We start from the raw sequence: 21,051 nt of genomic DNA, 5'->3' as shown, positions 1-21,051 counted from the left end.
TCCCTACACTTTTCTCACGATCAGTAAAGATTTTTGTTGTCACTTCAAAATGTGATGGCTTGATAAAAACAAAAATATGAATTGAAATTTTGTTTGGCTTTTCTTTTAGGAAGTACAAGTATTAGAAATTTCAAGTAATGAAACCTAGAATATCTAATTACATTAGTTTACAAACACAAACAACCAGTTGCTCAAATGAGTCCTAGAAAATTGATCAGTAAAAAAAATAATTATAAATTTACTTATGAAAATATTTTTATTGAACCAATTAAAATGCACAGCAGGCTAGGGAAAGATAAAATAGAACTCCACTCTGCAATAACTAGAGTGTAAAAGATTTTACAAAAATAAGAAGTTACTATCCATTGACTCATGGTTCCAGTGTTGATAGGCATGATAACTACATGCAGTTTGATACGCAGCTAGATTGTGATCATGGCTTGAAAAAAGAGGCAAAGGTCACTAACTGTTTTCTTATGACAGATAGAAATGCTTATCCTCCGAGGCTCATTGTTTCAGTATAAAATTCAAGGGTACCATTTAAGCTGTGTTGTCATATAGTAAATCAGTTATTTCACACAGTCAGCAAAATCTGATGGTCTGTTCATTAAGGGACATCTGTTATTCACTGCTTTGTTTTTTTTCCCCAGATACTCAGTTGTTCCTGCTTGTGAGCTCTCTAGACAGCTGCTTCGCTGTTGTATCTTTTCATTTTATGACCTCCAGGGTATACTTGTTATTGATTATTTTAGGGTATCTCATTAGTACTCCACCTGGTGATTACAAAATCATGAAGCAAATTTCCCTCTTCCTTTATTCCAAATGGTTTTGTTATCCCAGGAACGTGTGAATACCCTATGCTTCAAAATGATAAACCATTTTGCTGCATTAAAAATACTGCTGCATTAAAAAAACAAGTATCCATGTTTTTTAATTAATAAATTCATCAGTCCCAGTTACCAATATGGACAATATTTAATGAACATCCACAGTTTTATGTTTTGGTTTTAAAAATATACTCGGTTTTTTTCTGTATTGAGGGTTTCACCACAGTTCTGTAGGTAACGACAACTTAACTAATGACAAAGATAGCAGGAGGCTACAAAAGAATCGGCAGTACTCCTTTGCTTTAAACAGATTTTGTATTTGAGGTTCTTCTGGTTGGGCTGAGTTAAAACCGAGGACAAAAGAGGAACAGCACAGTCCTTAATACACACACAGAGTTTACAAGCTGTATTGCTATTCCTCTTCCTCTGACCAGGGAGGGTATGCAGCCTAATAGGATGGTCTGGACATGGCTGGCAATTGAGTAAATGAGCCACAATTAACTTATAGGGCATGTCCAGACATTACACTGAGACTGGTCTAAGTGAACAGAAATTATTCTAAACCTGTAACCATACAGAAGATCAGCACACATTGGCCAATCTAAAAATGGCACAAATAGTTTAAGATGGACCTGGTGTGGTAGACCTGGTTCTTGATGATGAGGGGAGGGATGATGACAGCACTCATGACAAAATTAGAGACACCAGGAGCATAGCACCTGCTTTCCATCATCTGGGGGGGGGGGGGGGGGGGGGGGGTGGAAGATGCTAGTATTGTGGGCACTGCCTTCCCAGTCAGCAAAGTTGTGGGTGAAGTGGCCCTGGTGGTCAACAATGCCCTGCAGGATGACAGAGAAGTAGCCCTTGTGGTTGATGAACACCTGGATGCCCTGGGGTGAGCAGAGGATGGGGATGTGGGTGACATTCTTGGCCCCCACACAGTTGGGGAAGCCCATGTGGCAGAAGCTGGTGACCACCTCCTGCAGGTTGACTAGGAGGATGAAGCAGTTGGTCAGGACATCTAGATGACCAGGCACACCTCCTGGATGGCCTCTCTGGCTGTGAACTTGCTTATGCCAAACTGGTTGGCAATGTAGCAGAGATTGCTGGAGGTGGCCAGGTTCACGATGGCAATGGCCACCCACTTCTCCAGAGTGATGTCCTGGCATGCAGTGTGGGGGGCTAGTGACAATATCCATGAAGATGGCCCAGCACATGAGGAAGGTCTGGACATAGAGTTCATCTTCCCAGGTGTACAGGACGATCCTTTCTTACCTGTTGCTGCTGGTGGTGCCAGCCCAGAATCAGTGCTCAACAGTTTGGAAGTGGTGCCAGAGCACCCCAGCATTCCATGGCATCTTGGGTGGCTTTATCTTCAGCGACCACATGAAAGCTGGTGGCCCAGTCTAGGACAATTTGGCGAGCACAGGGTATGGTATGTGGCCCTGAAAGGGACATCAGGCTGCTGGCTCAGGGGCAGGAAGCTACATCCCATGTTGACCAGCTTCTGCGTCATGTCCAAGTGGGTGCACGTGGTGTCCCGCAGCCTCCTTCAAGACGTATGCAGGGTGACAAGCAAGACATGCCGCAGCTCCTGGGTCTCTGTGCTTCAGCACAAGTGGTAGGGCACCATAGCAGGGTGCAAGCAAGCCAGGACATGGAGGCACATGCAATTTGCAAGGGAGGACACTCGGTCTGGGGCTCTTCTGGAAGCCTCAGGACAGGACACGGGGGGAAGGGTTTGCAATGACGTGGTAAGGGGTTGGGAGTGTGCCTGCCCATGCCCAGCAACTAATTAGGAGTGGCCCAGGCACTCAACTATGCTTGGCAGTCTCTGGCAGCCTGGGAAGCCCTCAGACCATTCTTGGAGGCATGTGGGAGCACCCTCACCACCACCACCTGGGGGCCTCAACCAGCACAGGCTGTCTGCATGCCCCATCACCCCACAAAGAGCAAATGTGTATAGTGTTCACTTGCAATCTAAACTAGACCACTTAGAGAAAACCGTGTAACTTAGATCAATTCCTCCTCTGGCTTTTTGAACATCTGTACATGGCCTTAGACTACACAGCACTGTCCCGTGGAAAAAGTGTCAGCACGTTTTATCTCACGTACTTCACAGGTACAAATGGACTGGTACTTTGTAGGATCCCAGGACAAAAGGCTTTTTCCCAGGATAAATACTTTTTTATGGATGCTTGGGCTGTAACTTAGCAAGGTAGGGATTTTCAGAAGTAGTTGGCATTGTCCTATACATTCATGGGAGGAGAAGCTATGAGTTTTTTTGAATCCTATATAATCCTAACTTTAAGCAAGTGAATATTTTCATTGATGTCAGTGAGATAACCTACCTAAGTTTAGTATGTTACTAAATCAAGGGGTGACGCTGCTTTTCTTGCTGTCTAATTTGAAGAAAAACTTCTGTCCTAAGGTTCAAATGTATAGCTAAAGTGCACAGTGAAAGTAATTTTGTCCTGGGGAAGGGTATGCTTTGTGGGTTAAAATTAAGGTATATCTCCACCATGGTAACTTCAGCTTGTGTGGACATATCTGAGCTAGCTTTATACAAGCTGCCTGAATATTGTGAGAAACCATGGTGGCATGGATTTCAATATAAGCTAATTGACCAAGTATTTACCCAGCTTCTTGGACAGGTTTTTTAGCCAGCGTTGGTTTCCAAGCTGCTGCAACTACATGATAGGCAGTATCAAGCTAGGCAGCTAATTCAAAGCTAGCCCAGGAATGTCTACACATGATAACCACTACCATAACTGTACTGTAGATATACTTTTAGAGTAACAAGATAAGAATCTGTTAATTAAAGGAGGAAAGGCCCAGGCATAAGGGAAAGTCCTCCCTATTTTTTTTCTTGATTTCTTCTTTTTCTCCCCGGGGAGAGGGAGGGAGAGGGCAAAGTGGGGGTTGGGAGACATGAACTAATCCTGCCAGGAGTTAAGCATCCTCAGCTTTCTTTGATAAATGATCTTCATCTGCAGTGGGGACTCAGACATCCCTGCTCCACTGAATATTTCATTGCTTAATATTAAGTATTCAGTGAAGCATCCAAATCTTCCGTTTCCCTGGAAGTACCGTAACCACATGTGCTTGCTCACTCTCCCTCTCTGTGGCCCAATTAATATTTAATTATGCCACATTAAATGGAACATCATCAATAGAAGGGATGGTATTTATTTCAGAATATCCAGTCTTTTGAGGATTAAAGTACTTTTCTGGGATGTGTAGGACTGGTTCAAATACCATTAATCAGAGAAGGGAATTGAACCCACATCCTCAGTGAGTGTTCTAATCACTGAGCAACTGCAGAAAATGGAGCACCATCTCCTGCTTCTCTGGCTCTATTTTGTGCAGACACAATTTGTTAGGCATGTAGCAGGGTGTCCTTCCAGGGATGCCTGTGAAGTTCCTGGAAGCCCACCTAACATGTCCACTCTGCTCACTGTAGGCATTTACCCTTTTTATTGCCCACCACTCCTCGCTGTAATTTTGTGTGTGTGTGTGTGTGTGTGTGTGTGTGTGTTGGTAGGGGAATCTGCCCGAGGGCTTCCCACTCTTCTCTCGCTCACAGGACCACAAGGTACCTGTGGTCCCCACCTTATGGGCTAACTGCGTGGCTTCAGTCTGACCCTACACCATGCCCCATGCCTATCAAGTGTTACCACTCTTTGATTTTCACCTGATATCGCTCAGGCTCTCACCATACTCAGACCCCCCTCTCTGGTCCTATACACTCAGTGGTCTCCAAGTGAGGAAAAGTTTGGGAAGCCCTAGCCTACTCATCTTGGAGTTGGGGCTTACATCCTTCCAAAGCCCAGCCCCCTCCTAGTCAGGTAAGGCAAAAACAATTTGTTAGGCATGTAGCAGGGTGTCCTTCCCCACCACATTACCTGAAGGCTGCTTGCCAGGCTGCCTTTCCTTCTGCCCTGCCAAAAGGTGTGCTCTGCAAATATACTTTAAATTGAGATCCCATCCAAGAAAATGGCAAAGGAACATACAATTGTAAATCTTGAGGCACTTTGGGGCCTGCCTAGGAGGAGAACTTTAGGAACCTAGAACTTTTGCTGTTGTTATTGTAGGCACTTACAAACTTTAGACACCTCTCGCATTAGAGAGCAGCTTGGGAACATTCTGAGGATCGAAATTCTAGATATAAGTCCCCAAAATGGAAGTAAGGTAGCTAAATTCTGTCATGGATTGAAACCTGAGCAGTGAAATACCTTTGAAGATCTGGGCCAATATTACTGGCAGTGTTCTCTGTTACTGAAACAAGATTTATAAAGGTCCAGAAATGTATCATTTGTATTCAAATTCAGTTTAATCATTTACTCATAATTAATGAATTGGACGCACAAAGGAAGCAGAACATGTGTTAATAAGTCATGAATAAATGAAGGTCTATCCCATTTTTCTGACCTAGAAAATAAGTAGAATTGATATTTCTGATTTTCACCTATTTATTATTTCATGCCTGTGGAAAGTATCTTTTTTAGAACTAATAAGTATGTTTCCAAACCACAGAAATGCATACTTGCATCTGAAATATATTTGATTCTGTCATGTGTTTGCTGCATTACAGGTCATGGATTAACAGCAGTAAAGGAAAAGGCAGGAGCCACCCTCCGAATTCACAATTCTAACTCAGCATCTTCAGAATCTGCCCAGCCCCCTGGAACTGAAAAAATCACCCCAAGTATGCGTAAGTGGTTCAGTGGTCCAAACTAGACAAAAGGCCTTGACAAATTGTCAAATTTATACAATTTGGAAATTCAAAGATTTTGATTACAGAATTCAGTCATTCAGTTTCTGGGGATTTATGACCTGTGCTTTTCAAAATGCATTATGGCTTGTATTTTTTAGAAGCAGAAGATGCCACAGATCAGAATTCTACTGATGTTTTGTCATCATCTCCTTCATCTGGATCACGTGGGATGTTGTCAACAATCACTAATGTTGTTCAGAACACAGTAAGTAGTTAAAATATGCCTTCATATGTGTCTTCTCAAGAGTTTCTATGTGCCCTTCCTTGTAAGTACTAGTAAGTCATATTTGAAAAGGAGAGGAATTCTGTGACTAATTGAAAAAACTGTTTTTGAACATCTTTAAAATAATATGTTTAGGCAAAAAATAACTAGCTAAAATAAAAGTTTAAAGTACAGCAAAGCAAATTACCAACTGACGATAAACACTTAGGGCTAGACTCATCTGGAAGGATGTCTGGGTTCTAAACTGCAGATAGCTATGCAAACTCCTGGGAAATCAGCTTTGTGCAGATATGGTGACTTCATGTGACTTTTATTAAAATCAACTCATTCATGATTAATTTTGCTAGGAGGGATTTTGATATTTTTGCTGACAGGTAAAACAAGACAATGCAAGATTTGCTTGCTTCAAGCTTTTTAACTTGCAATGTTCCATCTCTGACTCCTCCCTACCTCACTTCTTCTCTGCCTAGTCTTACATCTCAGATCAGCCCTGTGACAACACGATCTAGCTATTGTAATGTCATCTGAAACTCAGTGTGGCAAAAGCTTTCTTTCCTTTCTACCATCTTCCTCATATATTTCCCTGTCACCCGGGCTCACAATCTATGTATTGCAATGCAATATATTTCTTTCACTCGTGCTCAGCATCCAAGTTCTGGCCAAATCCTTTTGTTTCTTCCACTACATTTCCAACATCCATTCACATGCCATCTTATTCTCCTCCAACTCGTACAAAATACTGCCACTGCATTCATTTTTTTTCTGGGTTTTTTGCACTGTGTTCTAGTAAGAAACTGCAGAAGCTTACAAGCAGCAGCTGGGGTGCATAGCAGGTTGACTCTCCTTTGTACAGATTTGTTGAGGGGAATGGGGTTCCTTTTCAATATGTATCCAACTGTTCTTAGCACACTGTGAATATATTTTCCTGCTTCACCTGCCTCTCAAAGTTAAAGTTTCTGGGATCATGGGAAGACTTCCAGTGACCATTCCTAAAGGGCTGTACTGGGGCCACTAGAGTTGTAGCTTCTTAGCATTTGCTCATGCTGGGGAAGATTGTCTGAGCACCAAGGAAGCCAGTCTGCATGAAAAAGAATAAGGAAGGTGTGCCTATATGAGTGTTGAAAGTCCAAGAAAGCTCTTATATTACACTAATCAATTTTACGAGAGGAGGAGGATGGACATTTTAGGATCCCCCCTGGTAATGTAGTAACTTTTGCATCTAACCAAGGAAAGTTTCCTTCAGTGTTTTGCTGTTGACAGCCAGGACAGTCTCAGCCTCTGAGACCTTGGGGAAGTTTCCCACACTGAACTTAGCACTTCAAAATATGTCAACATGGAGTCTGAACTGACGACAAAGCTATTAGCCTGTGAAGCCTTCTGTTCCTATTTGTCCCCTGTCACCTGTCCCCCATCATTTACCCCCCTCGTGTCTGCCTTCCCCAGCCTCAGGCCCTCGCCCTCCTTCCTCCATCACCCCCTTTCTCTCTTTGTGCTGCTTCGGCCTCCTGCAGCCTTAGGTCCTCGCCCCTTACATTTGCTATGGCACCAGCAGGCTCCATCCCAATGGCACCTTAGGGCACAAAGCACAGCTCCCGCTCTGCCCCGTAGCAGCAACATGGAGCTGGCACTGCTACTACAGGGCTGGGCTGGTGCCATGCTTCAGGCTGCAAGGATGGAGCCTGCTGGCACTAAAGCAAAAGTAAGGAGGAGTATGATGGTGGTGGTAGGGAGAAGCAGCCCAGGGGAAGACGGGGTGCAGTGGATGCCTGAGGCTGCAGGGAAGGAGTGGAGGGCAGGACAGAGGCAGTGGGGGGCAGGCAACAGTTGTGGCTGTGGCCCAGACCCACAGCTGAGGCCAGAGCTGGAGCCGAAGCAGCTGCCTGCCTCCTGCCGCCTCATACTCAGCTCTGGGATGAAGAACCTTTTCCCCTACGTTAAATGGAGGGAAGGTATTGTCTTTTAATTGAGTAAGTATGATACATTGTCACAGTTCACTTGCAGGTATTAGATAAAAAAATCAGTTGCATGAGAGGCACATGTTCATAACAGACCTTTACTTCAGCCTTTCTATTCATAGCATTTGCTCTATTCTGCTGCATGCCATCAAAAAGAATCAGAGCCATCCGCATGTACAAAATGAAGGTGGCTTTTTTCCTAACTTTTTATTAACAATACTAATACTTAAAAACTGTTCTTAGGCATATTTCTTATGGGCAACAAACTATTAAATTTCATATAATGTAAGTCTGTTTTTGTTTCATTAAATTGAAAACCTTTTATATAGAACTTTTTCTTCTGGAAAATATATTCAAAGCAAATCAAGGTGATTAATGGTGTCATAGATCCTGTTATTAGCCAGGGTGGAGAAGCTGTAGGGAGTTGAACATTCAGACTGTGTCAGCAAAAGCACCATTTTCTACAATTTCACATTAACAAATAATGTGAAGAAGATAACCATGTTGCATTGTTTTATATGCAGGGCAAAAGTGTCTTATCTGGTGGCCTAGATGCTTTGGAATTTATTGGGAAGAAAACCATGAATGTCCTGGCTGAAAGTGATCCTGGATTTAAGAAAACGAAAATATTAATGGAAAGAACAGTTTCCCTATCTCAGGTTGGTTTGTATCAAACCCAGCTCTTACTTCAGTTGGAGACTACTGAGCAAGACTTTCCAGTTAATCAGACATAGGGTTCATTTATTGGAATGGATTATGGCTCAGTTTTTACACATAACATTTATGCTTTGTGTCATACCCATTTTTTTTCAGTAGGACTACAAATAATTACATCAAGTAAAATCAGCACTTACACATAATCAAGGATGTGTATAACTGATCTTTGTAAGATACTGTGTATGATGATAAATTACTGTATTTTGAGATGTAATCAAACCCCTCAGGGTTTCTAAACAGTTATAAGTCTCTACTCACCTCACCTACTTAGCTGTAATACTTTACTTAACAATTCATAGATTTATAGATGTTAGGGTCTGGAAGGAGCCTCACAAGATCATCAAGTCCAGCCCCCCCTGCACTTGAGCAGAAGAGACTGCTGGGGTCAGATGACCCCAGCAAGGTGCACGTCAAGTTGTTTTTTTAAAGAACTCCAGGGTAGGTGATTGTACCACCTCTGGGGGAAGTCTGTTCCAGACCCTAGGCACTCAAATCGTAAAGAAGTTTCTCCTTATGTCCAGTCTAAAGCGATCTTCAAGCAATTTGTGTCCATTGGTTCTTGTCTTCCTCTGGGATGCCTTGGTGAATAGATGCTCCCCCAGGCCCTGAAGTACGCCCCTTATATATTTATAGGCTGCCACCAAGTCCCCTCTAAGTCTTCTTTACTCCATGCTGAACAGCCCTATGTCTTTGAGCCTCTCCTCATATGACCTGCTCTCCAGACCTCTAATCATGCACGTGGCCCTCCTTTGGACTCTCAAGCTTCTGCACATCCTTCCTGAAGTGCAGTGCCCAGAACTGGATGCAGTACTCCAGCTGCGGTCTCACCAAGGCCAAGTAGAGTGGGAGGATGACATCCTTAGTCTTGCTTGAGTGCATCGATAGATACATGGCAGTATTTTGTTCACTGTGCCAGCTACAACATCACATTGGTGACTCATGTTCATTCTGTGGTCTATCATGACCCACAGGTCTCTTTTAGTTGTGGTGCTGGCAAGCGTAGCACCACCAAGCCTGTAAGTGTGTTGCAGATTATTTCTCCCCAGATGGAGCACTTTACATTTCTCCGTGTTAAACATCATCAGGTTTTGATCTGCCCACCTTGCAAGCCTGTCCAGGTCAGCCTGTATCCCCAGCCTGTCCTCAAATGTGACAGGGGTTTGGGTTGTAGCCACTCCCCCATAATTTGCAGTACAGTGGCTGCAAAAAGAGCAGGGAGGGATGGGAGCGGCCGCACACAGAGCCGCTGCAGCAGCCACTGTGTGCGAGCTCCCACCCCTGCCTGTGTCCAGCTGGCCAGCCGGAAATTCCAGTTAATAGTGTTCCGGTTACTCAAATCCCAGATAACAGGGATTTTACTGCATATGACATCAGTCACAATGAGTGATAATGAAATCAAGCGTAAATTTTATTGGGAAAAATTAAAACAGTGAAAATATATTATTTATATTCTTTTAAATTATCGGTATAACTGATTTTTCTCAGTATCCTCAGCTGCACACACTAATCTTACATAGAAGTCAAGCCATAAATCATGTGCTTACAAGTTAATCTAAACATTGTCATTGCTGGTTCAAGTTAATTTAGATCACATACAGATATGCAGTAACTACTTGTAACTTTTGATGACTCCAATATTATTACATCATTATAAAGCATGGAGGGGATGCAGAGAGGCTGTAAATAAACACAGATGGACTTAGCATTAAAACTACTTTTAGTAAAATTAAATGAGATCTAACAGCAGTAGGCATTAAACTTTTTTCTGCTTGTAGAATATAATGTTGCAGTGAGATATTTTTCTCTTAACATTTCATTTTCAAAATCTACCACTGTAAGCAGAAATGGATTGTAGGTTAAAAGCAAAGTAATTCATGTTAAGAACATTCTCTAATCGTACCCTTTATGTATATACTATGACAGCAATGCACACACAGCCATTACCAATAAAGTAGAAATAGAGATATAAAATGCTACAGCCTCAGTACTGCCATTGATGTAACTGGCATGTACATGTGATTGCAGGACCAGAGCTTAAGCTTTATGTAATGTATTTCACATACAACATTCCCAGGCAGTTCATGATGTAAGAATACTACAACTCTTGTAATGAAGAGGATTCTCTCAAGTAGTGTAGATTCAAAATGTGATGTACCTCAAAATTTAAAATGTGGGTGACTGTCTCCAAATTATAAGAATCACATTTTCAAATAGTGAGGCCACAGCAGTGCAGAATATAAAATCCCCATAAAAATATCATATATAAGTATTAAAAGATCACTCTAAAACATCCTCAAAAGTATGGAGCACAAGTCTGAACCACCTCTATTATAAGACCTATGCTCATTAAGCTAATGATTTTTGCGTGTCCAGAGGTTACTTAAGGCAGCTTTCACTATACATGCAAATACCCCTTATGGGTAGGGGCCTCAGCAGCAACATTCTGCAGAGTTTAGCTCTGTTATAGGTGCTATAAGAGAGTTAGGCAGTCTCTGGAATAAAGACCTTTTTATTTTTCTTCCATTTTAAATGGTGGCCAAATTTATGAGGTATTACCTGCAGCGGATATTGCCTTTGAGGATATAAACAACATTATTTGCCTTTTTTAAGGCTACTTAATAACACCAGAAGGAAAACTAAACATAGAGCACTACTTAAATATTTTATTGGAGAGGTTTATCAAAAAAGTTATGGGCATTTCAGATTAACATATCTGCGGTGCTGAAATTTTAGTCATAGTCCAACATTTTATTACTACTACCTAGAAAAGATGAGGCTGAGAGTGATAAAAACTGTCAACTCCACAGTGTCACCAATACACTAACCGAAATGATATATATTTTTACAGTTGTTGCGAGAAGCTAAAGAGAAAGAGAAACAGAGATTGGCCCAGCAAGTCACAGTCGAAAGGACAGCACATTACGGGTTGCTTTTTGATGAATTCCAGGGTTTATCCCATCTTGAAGCTCTGGAAATTCTGTCTAATGAAAGTGAAGCCAAGGTACAGTATAAAGGCTATAAATTTGCAGTGGTTAGTGAAAAATTGTTCTCAAGCATTAATCTCCCAAAACAATTGTCTTTTAAGTCATTAAGGGTTTCCATTGACTTTAGGAGAGGTTGGATTAGTCCCAATGGGCAGTCCCTGGTCTCGGACAGTCCATCTCAATAGAACTAGGATTTAACACAATAGCTGAAAAAAATCAAGGAAACTTTGTATTTACAGTTCTAAAGTTGTTAAAACATTGTGTACTCCTTGTTTTTTGATGTGTGACCAGATATAAATATCCCCTTAAGCTTTGCCAGGAAACTCAATTATTTTCTTTTTGGAAGAGATTGATATTTATGTCCAGGAACTCCAGAACAACTGCTCCCAGAGGATAGTGAAATAAAATTGATTCCTGATTATTTATTCAATTTATATCCCTGATTTATTGCATTGTTTTATTAGCCTGTACCCAAGATATAAATACTGGGTGTTTGCAATCTCTGTAGCAAGTCAAGTCAAGAGCCATGTACTTACAAATTCAGAGATCTAGGCAGAATATAATCTGAACATTGTCACTGCCAGTTCAAGTTACTTTAGATCTCCATATACAGTTATGCAGTAACTGCTTGTAACTGTTGATGATGCCGGTACTGTAGCCTCACTCTTAGAGACATGCTTAAATTCATAATGTTGTTATGACATCTAGCTTTTATTTCAAGTATTAGTTTATTAACTCTATGCCAGATTGGTTCAGGGGAGCCTTATTGCTCTCTCAGTACTCAGTTTTCTAAATAGTTCTCAAACTATCTTCCTTTGCGTATTTCTGTTTTTTAAAGTCCATTCTTCCTTCCCCTCTGAAAAAGTTTAGGGCACAGAACACGGGTGGCCAACTTCTAAGTGACTGGTTGCATGCTCTGCAAGCCACACCAGTGGGGATCACATGCTGTGCAGGCCGCACCAGCACAAACTACTGGCACTCCTGGCTGTTCACCCAGTAGGCAATCCCATACTGCATTGCATGTGTACGCAACCTCCCACACCACCCCACAAACCCAGTCACCCTGGTCTCACCCACAGTCTGGCCTAGCTGCAGGCTGCCCTGCTGCACCACAGGCTGTGTTGTGCCACATCACACCACCCTCCTCTTGGAACCAGGCAGGAAAAAGAAGCCAGAGAAGGGAAAGGAGACCCCAGATGTTGCTACAGCCAGAGTGATGGGGGGCAGTGGCAGCTGGGCAGGAGTGTGAAGGCCACAAATTAACACTTTGCAGACCACATGCAGTTGGACAGCCCTGGCATAGAACATATTTAGCATAAAGGCCCTCACTTTCTAAAATGGTCTAACACCAGCCTCCTATTTTTCTGCCACAAATAAGTATAGGTCCAGGTTAAAAGCTTGTTGCTTAGAGCCAGATTCTGTTCTACCCAGTTGGAATCCTTGGCAAACAGTTAATGCAAAAGGTGGATAGGTCTTCTTCCTTGCCGATTTTTTGTGACTCCATCCTAAGGATAAGATGACATGGTATTGCAAAAGTAGATGCATTAATGAATTTTCAATACCTGAGTGCAACAGAATCACACTTAGGTAGCTAAATCCATTTAGTTGTCCAGTAGGTGGAACAGAATCTGGCCCGTACTGTCCCTCTAGCTTTTACGTTTGCAGTGACTTCTAAGTCAAAATTATAAAGGCAAAACTAGAGGCTATTTTAAAACAATGAAGTACAAACATTTTTTTTAAAGTAATTAAAGCATCTGAATTTTAATCGCACCCAGCACTGTTACTTTGAGTCTGTTAAGACCATGTTAATCTAAAGTCTGCTCTCCTTTATAATGAAATGGGTTAATCTCTTGAGGAAAAGTGTGTTTAGTACTGGAGTTTCAGCTACTGGAGTTTCAGAGTTAGAATCCTAAGGGATTTGGGTCAGAAACAATGTGGACACTAAAAAGAGATTCCTAGCTGAAGTAGGAAACAAGCTGTTTGTCAGAGAGCTTCGTGGGAATTTGGCAGGACAGAGAGCTGTGTGTGAGGAGTGCAGACTTTTAACAGCCAGTCCCAAGGTTTGTAGTTGTAATTTTCAAAACCTTTCATGGGCTTCAACCAGACTCTCTAGGGAATGATGATCTGCCAGGAGCACCAGGTTATTCAGAACAGCTGGACTGTCTGTCAGTGTTGTGGGTGAGACCAGTGGAGGCAGGGAACAGGACTTGTACTCTGATGTTCCCTGACACAAGGGACAGGTGGACTGTCCAGGTGGACAGTGAGCCTTCCTGTATTCTCTTCCTACTCATAACCTTCACCACAACCTTCCCATAATAATTATAAAGGTTTTACCTTTAAATTACAGGTTTTTAAAATCCAAAGTGTGTGTTCTGGGAGTAGGAAGAGACCTGAAGATCTTGTAATATTGCAAAGGCATTATGGTGGCCCGTTGAAAAAGTAATGCAGTAGGTTAGATTGTAGCAAAAAGCCCCTTTTTTACGTTTCCCTTCTGGACATTGATATAGCAGAAGCCCCTTCTTGCCTGCAACATTTTGTGCATTTCTTTTCCTTCTCAGTATTGGCAGAGACCTAGCACACTCATTGCATGGGTGTGGCAAGGCTCAGAGCAAGCCAGAAAGCTGAAGTGGCTTTCTGTAGAAGAAAGCTAGAAACTACATCTACATATCAATTAAGCTCAGTGTTACTAAAGAGAACAAAAGAACTAAAAAAATCCACTGCAAAGACTGTAAATATATCCTGTGCTAACTTAACTCACTTACTGTTCCAGTAGCATTTGATCCTCACTACCTCACATTGCTTTTTTATATATTTCTCACAGTGCATTTTCAGATTTCATCTGTCTCGTCTTTACCATGGCATTTTGTATTTTATATTTTAAACTCTTAAGGAATGTACTCCCTGTAGAATGAAGTTAAAACTGCATTGAAATTGTAATTGTAAAGTGATAACATCTGTTGAGTGAATGTGCGTGAATGATGATCATCAGTAGACAATATCCTAGCCAAACGAACTCCATTTTAAGCTAATCAGGATAAAGAACTGATTCCTGGAACTGAGCACTCACCCTATGGACTATTTCTGTAACATGATAATACAGCCATTAATACAGATAATACAGCCATTAAGTCAATAAGTCAAGGGTGGACTCCCAAAACTTCAGGTACCAGCAGGCAGAGACCCCTGTGACTAACAGCTGTCAGGTACTATTCCAAGACCCATATAGGACAGCGACTTCTGGATTGGGTAGCCAAGATGATGCTGGGAGATCACACAAGTCTGCCAGAAAGGGATAAAAGGCAGTGAAGCGTGACCCTCAGTGGCACCCTCTCATCCAGCATGTGCCCTACTGAGAAAGAAGGACAAGTAGGCAACCCCCTTCTGGAGAAGACATCACCTTAAAGTAAGCTGACCATCAACAGCAGACTCCAGGGCCTCCGATAGGTAGATATACTGATACCAGTGCTCTCACAATCACTACAGCAGCTACTATACACTATATTACATGGGTTTGAATGAGTGAGTGCATGTTTGTGTGTATGTGCTAAGGTGACCAGTACCACCCATAACTCAAAAGTTTGCATTTATGATTTTATTGGTAACTTCACATCCCATTCAATAAACTAGAATTTATTATGATCCTGTGAGTTGGTCCTTTGTAGCCAAAAAGATAAAAGACATGAGTTCATAATGGGAGTTTATGTCTCTTTCTCAACATAGCATCAGACACCTCACACTCAAATCAGCCATACAATGAAGAAAAGGCCTAATTATGTTATGACTGATCATCATCATTTCTTTTTCAGATTCAGTCATTTTTAACTTCCCTTAATGGAGAGCAATTGGAAATTGTGAAAAATGATTTGATTGCTATTAAAGAGATCTTCATTCCAAAGGAATCAAATAGTGAAGATGGTCAAGAAAAAAAGGGTAATTAAAGAACTGCTGATTTATCCCATGTGCAAACTATTAAATCTATGGGTTTAATTAAAAATATTCAAGCTGACATGCCTTACTTAGTTCAGAGGTAGTGCACAAAGCCATGGTAAGTGGTCCAAAGATCACACCAAACCCTCTCCTTTTCAATTAGAAGTGTGATGAGGAGGTTCCCTGGTAGTCTGTGAAAAATGTTAAGTGCTGACACTGGGTTTTAGTCCAAACCATCTGGGAGCTACTGCTGAGTTGATAACAGATGTTTAGGAGTGAAATTTGTGTGTCACTTTTATACTGCTCAAAAAGAAACAAATAATGTGGAGACCAGAAAAGCTCAGGTGGTTATATGGCTTTGTTTTACCCTCATACTCTAACTAAAGTGAAAGATGCATACAGCATTGGATAATGAAGTTAGGGTTGATTGTGGATTTTTTTTATCTCAGCAAAGCAAGCAAAATAAAAAGTAAAGGGCAACACACCATTAATTGACATTCAGGTTATAGATCCTGCTTATAAAATTATGTATGCACTGTAAACTGGCTGGCAGTTGAGATGAGTGATTTTGTGCTCTAATGGCCTAATCTAATATACGGAAGGGATGGAACTCTATTTTCTTTTGAGCGCTTAAGTGGCACTTTTCTGGCTGGCTGTCTAGCTGGTTTGGACCCCATTTTACATCTTGGTTGCAGAAGGCTATACAAATACCTGCATGTAGGTAGCATTTCTGGTGTTCAGCTAAAATTCTGCTGTTTAGACACGCAAAGGGAAATAAGAGATCCATCCTGGTGAGATTTTCATCCCTGCTCCAGTCTCTGTGCCAGGTAAAAGGGACTGGAGTGGCATAAAGGGACTGTAAAGATCCCGGTTTCCTGTTGGAAAGGCACTGGAAAGCATAGTGACAAGGCTGCTCTCCAGGGTTCCCCTTGCAATAGCTAATACATAGGGTGTTTAAGTAATGAGGCTAGAAATGGCAAGAGAGTGTTCACTGCACTGCAGAGATTATGGACAGTATTGTGGTGCTAGGTCAGTCCAAAGATTTCACTGTTAGTTAGGCCTCGAGAAAGTGTAAATTATGCTAAGGGTCTCTAACCCATAGGTAAAGCCAGAGTAGACAGATACAAAGGTAGCTAAAAGCCAGGATAGCCTGTCTGGGAGTTGCAAGTTCTGTGCTTAGCCTCTGGACATCAGTAGAAAGATTCCCATTGACTTAATTGGGCTTTGGATCAGGCCCTTAAATTCTGCTTTGAATAACTTAAAAATATTTTTTAAATCTCTTAAATCTTTTCCTAATCTCAGGGAAGCAGGCCTGTCTAGCCTAAATTTTGCAAAATACTGAGTAACATGTGACCAAGCATCTGAAACTCACCAAAGCAAACTCTTATTAAGAAAAATGTCTAGAGGTGGTTCCTCCTTAACACCTCAGGGTAATGGCAAATTCTATTCTACTTTGTCTGAGTTCTTATACTGCCCTCATCATTGGAGTATCTGAGCACTTTCTAGTAGTACATTAAACAACAGGAGTCACATCAGTCACATGCGGTTTGTTCTCTCTCATGCTTTCCCCAAGGGGGGAATTGTGTGTACTATGAAATGTTTTAGTTTAGTGGAGTTTTACTTTTGTGGTTTTTTAAATGTATGCCCTACTCTCTGTATGTTAAAAGGCCATGTGGCATATGTTGTGGGACAGGGTGACATATGTGAGAGCTATTAATTCTTGGGGGGGTTCATTTTTCAATCTTGGAGTACCCTGTGAGAAACCTATTTATTTTGCACATATGAATTTTACCCTTATGGTATAAAGTTCTGTTTTACCAGTGAAGCAAGGCTGTTGACCATCATCCTTGTCTTGGATCTGTAGAGGGTCTTCTATATATACGAGGTCTAAAGCACTGAGCGCTTTGAAGAAAAGGACCAAATCAAAAAGCATTTTCCATCATGCAAAAGCAAATCAGACAAAGGGCCAAAACACTCCTTTCTGTGACAAAGAAATAACCACAAATGAAGTCTACACACCTTGCAGTGGGATCTTTAGAAAGTGAAACTGTTTCTTCAGGCTTCAGTAAAATCAACTACTTTATTCATTTTCCTTAACCAGAGTAAGTACACAGAGTGTGATGTTCTCTCCTTTGCAGATGAACAGGAGTATTCTGCTGCACCATTTCCAACATACAGCCCACTTACAGATCTAGCCAGATCTGTACAGAGCTCCACGTACAAATTAAGGACAATGTAATGCAGCATTTGGTATGCTCCATTTATAATCAGTCTTGAAGTAGTGCACTGCATGAGCAGAAGTGCCAGAAAGACTTTCATATATTGCATAATAATGTCTATCCGCATATATTTATGGACAATTAATGGACCAATGTCAACTTTTTTGTTATAGGTTAATTTAAAATAATTCCACTTTCTGTTTTGTACCATTTAAATACTATGTACAATTTTATGTTGGTACGGTTGAGCAGAAGAGATTCCACCTCACTAAGAAATTAAAATGTTTACTAACTGACAGTAGACAGAATTACAAAAAGGAATGGAGAGAGAAATATTTGGCCTTCCAGAAATGGAGATAAGACCCATTTTCTATTAAGATGTGTATATCATGATCACAGATAGATGTATTGAATCTCTCGAGGACATAATTGTTGACTGTTTTGGACTGCCGTGGGTTACTGTGCAGCTTACAAACTTTCACGCTAGGAGAGTGTTAAATGTGAGTATATATGGGAACAAAGTAGATCTAGACTTACAGACAGTGGGAAAGATATCCTTTTCTATTAAATTGTGTTGGATAGTTTGAAAACCAGTAAAAATTATCATTTTCTGTAGGGCTTTACAGTAGAGTTGAGCTTGCACCTTGGTGATGATCACTTTCATGGAAAACTTGGGTTGCTGTTGCCTCTCATTGTCATAATCATTAACACATGCATCATTGCACAGATGCTGCTCATGCTGTTTTACATTTCCTGTAGACAGTATCCTTGGTGTGTATCCACCAAAATATCTCTTTTTGACCCGAAAAAGACAGTGATGTCTTCAATAAATCCAGAAGAGTGGGGAGAGGGGTTTCTAGTGAACCTGAATTTGTTATCACACACATTCCTTAGTGTTTTTGTTGAATGTAGCAAATGTATAAAGCCCCATAAAACTTAAATAATTCAGTTAATAGGCCCATAAAGGGCAATAGTCTGTCATTGTAGATAAATATGATCCATTTGCATTTAATACTGCAAATGATTTGCATCTTTGTTCCCTCTGATAAAGTAGTTTCTAATTCAGCCAGCTTTGGTTTGACAATGTCTATAATAATTTGAGTTGTGTTTTTATCATTCAGCTACTGCAGTTAATGTTCTTGTTCTCATTTACCAAACCATATATAACTTTCTGGATTGTACTTAAGTGTGTCTTTTCAGAGACGAGTTTTAGTCCTTGTGTGGGGGTTGTTTGTTTGCTTGTCTATTTGTTTTTAAATTGTTTACCTGAAATTATTTGCTTAGGTTCCTGCAATATTGCTATACCCAAACTATACTGAAAATATAAGGTGTTGTCAATTATAATAAACACACTTTAATCACCATTAAGTGCCTAGTGAGGACAAAGCAGCCTTTAACAATATATTGGCTGAGCATGGTCAAGTTCATATCTTCACTACAAAGAAAAGCTTTGCTCTTAGCCCAGGTGAGCTAACACAAGTTAAAATCCTACTGAAGACAAGATTACAGATTTAACACAAGTTATTGATTCAGGTAAAGACCTATAGGGAAGCCTAATGTTTAACTTGATGGACTAAGAATTAACCACTTTGGGCTGCAGTAAATTCCATGGGTACGGTCAGAAGTTACACATAAACCTATTTAAGTGATCAGAAACTGGTTTAAACCTGTGTGACAGGCTAGCCAATGGTGGCTTGGCCCCAGGGTTTTGAAAAGTTAAAAAATGATTGGTGGAGGGGATTTCCTTTTCCACACCAATCAGGCCCTGGAAAAGGAGGCTTGCCCCCTCCCTCACCCAGGGGCCAGGTAGGAAAACCAGACCTGAGAGTAGACTTACCTCTCAGGTCACCTGATTGGTCCCTGCAGCCACTTGGGGGGCATAAGAGGGGCAGTGCACCTGGCCCCAGGGAGAGATGGCTGAGGGACAAAGAAGAGGGGCCCTGAAGAGCTGGTGAGAGCTTACCAGCAGGGTGAAGAGGTTGCCTCAGAAGAGCCCTGAAGCCAGTGGAGGGTCTGGGATGCAGGCAGCGGTGCAGCAGCAGGGGTGTCCATGGCAGATCCCCTGCTTAGATCAAAGCCCTGAGTTGCAGGCAGCAACTCAGGCATCCGACCCCTGGCAGGGGAGCCGGGAGCTCGGCATGCAGGCGGCATGCAGTGGAGATCAAAACCCCAAGCCACAGGTGGCATCTTGGGCATCTGAGCCCCAGCAGGAAAGCCAGGAGCTTGACACACAGGTGGCATGCAGCATGGATCAAAGCCCCAAGCCACAGGTAGCAGCTCAGGCATCCGACCCACCCCCATCCCCCCTCCGGCAGAAGAGCCGGGAGCTCGGGGCACAGGAGTGGCATGGGGTGGGTCCCAGAGAGACACACCCCCACCCCCGAGCTGCAGGCAGCAGCTCGTGTTCTTTTCGACCCCCATCTCGTGTGAAGCCAGGCAGCTTGGAATGCAAACAACACGTGGAGGATCCTGGAGGCACTAGAGCCTGAAGCTGCAGGCAGCAGATCAGGCATTGATAGCTCAGTGGTGCACATGGGAGACCTGGGTTTGATTCCTGGGCAGCGCAATAGAGGGGTGAGTTTCTAAATCCCTACTGGGTAGAAAGGTTCTTCTTTCCCTGCCCCTCTGGGGTGTTTATTCCTTAAGTTTTGTGAACCTGTGCCTTATATTTTGTGAAACCCTGCACCTCAAGCTTTGTTGTTGATTTGCTTCTGCTAGATGTATATATGTACCTTACCTTTACTGAATCCCCTCTTGTTCTCCTACACCCCCTGCCCTCCCCACATGTGTCACTTTGTAGTGTAACCCAGTTCTTTTCCTATTAAACCTGTATATGGTTAAGTTCCAACTGGTCCCTGATCTACTCTATAGGGGATAAGAGGGGAGCAGCTACCCCTCCCACAGCCCACTAGTACTCACTAAGTCCCTTCAATTGGAGAGGGGGTACCTTTTCTGAGTACCACCTGGGTTACACCTGTAACAGAACAGAAATTCAGTGCACATAAACCAGTTTCAAAATGGCCAAAACTGGTTTAAGATAAACCTGGTTGAAGGTAGTATCAGACTTAACTGATTTGGGTCAAACCGGTTTATGGAACTTCTGTCCCAGACCCCTTCCTGGGTTAAGTTAAGTCAAAGTCCTGCAGCATCCCAGCATGCTTTTCAGCCCTGGACTGGGCTGTGCTGTCTGCTCCAGACAGCAAGGCTAGTCCCTCACCTCTGCCTTCTAACCAGAGCAAGGGTGGGGGCGTGGCCAGGCACTGGCTGAGCATGGCCCCCTAAGGCTAAGGGGGCAGGGAGGCGGTTTATTCCCCCCTCCCTCCCTTCTCCCCCCCCCAACAGCGTCTGCAGCCAGGGTCTGCCTGGCTGGGGGGAGCAGCCCTGTCAGGGCAACACCCCCCCCCCCCCCCCCCCCCGCCCCC

At 42.3% G+C, this 21,051-nt stretch overlaps 1 protein-coding gene across 5 annotated transcripts in view; it reads left to right on the top strand.

The window, feature by feature from the left end:
* The window catches only part of FAM114A1 (family with sequence similarity 114 member A1), an 80,905-nt gene that overhangs the window by 36,810 nt on the left and 23,044 nt on the right, over nucleotides 1–21,051 (top strand). For 4 of the 5 annotated variants that reach the window (XM_025210674.1, XM_014522542.2, XM_006029232.3 and 1 more), the window contains 5 exons: nucleotides 5,422–5,541; nucleotides 5,703–5,809; nucleotides 8,307–8,441; nucleotides 11,348–11,500; nucleotides 15,290–15,413. In XM_025210674.1, coding sequence (XP_025066459.1) covers nucleotides 5,422–5,541; nucleotides 5,703–5,809; nucleotides 8,307–8,441; nucleotides 11,348–11,500; nucleotides 15,290–15,413 — 639 coding nt within the window. The remainder of the gene's footprint in view (nucleotides 1–5,421; nucleotides 5,542–5,702; nucleotides 5,810–8,306; nucleotides 8,442–11,347; nucleotides 11,501–15,289; nucleotides 15,414–21,051) is intronic. The other variant, XM_025210673.1, reaches the window with a different exon arrangement.

Source organism: Alligator sinensis, unplaced genomic scaffold, assembly GCF_000455745.1.
Source record: "Alligator sinensis unplaced genomic scaffold, ASM45574v1 scaffold246_1, whole genome shotgun sequence".
NCBI classification, from domain to species: domain Eukaryota; kingdom Metazoa; phylum Chordata; order Crocodylia; family Alligatoridae; genus Alligator; species Alligator sinensis.
The sequence above is the reverse complement of the archived record's forward strand: the minus strand, read 5'-3'. Positions and strand labels throughout refer to the sequence as shown.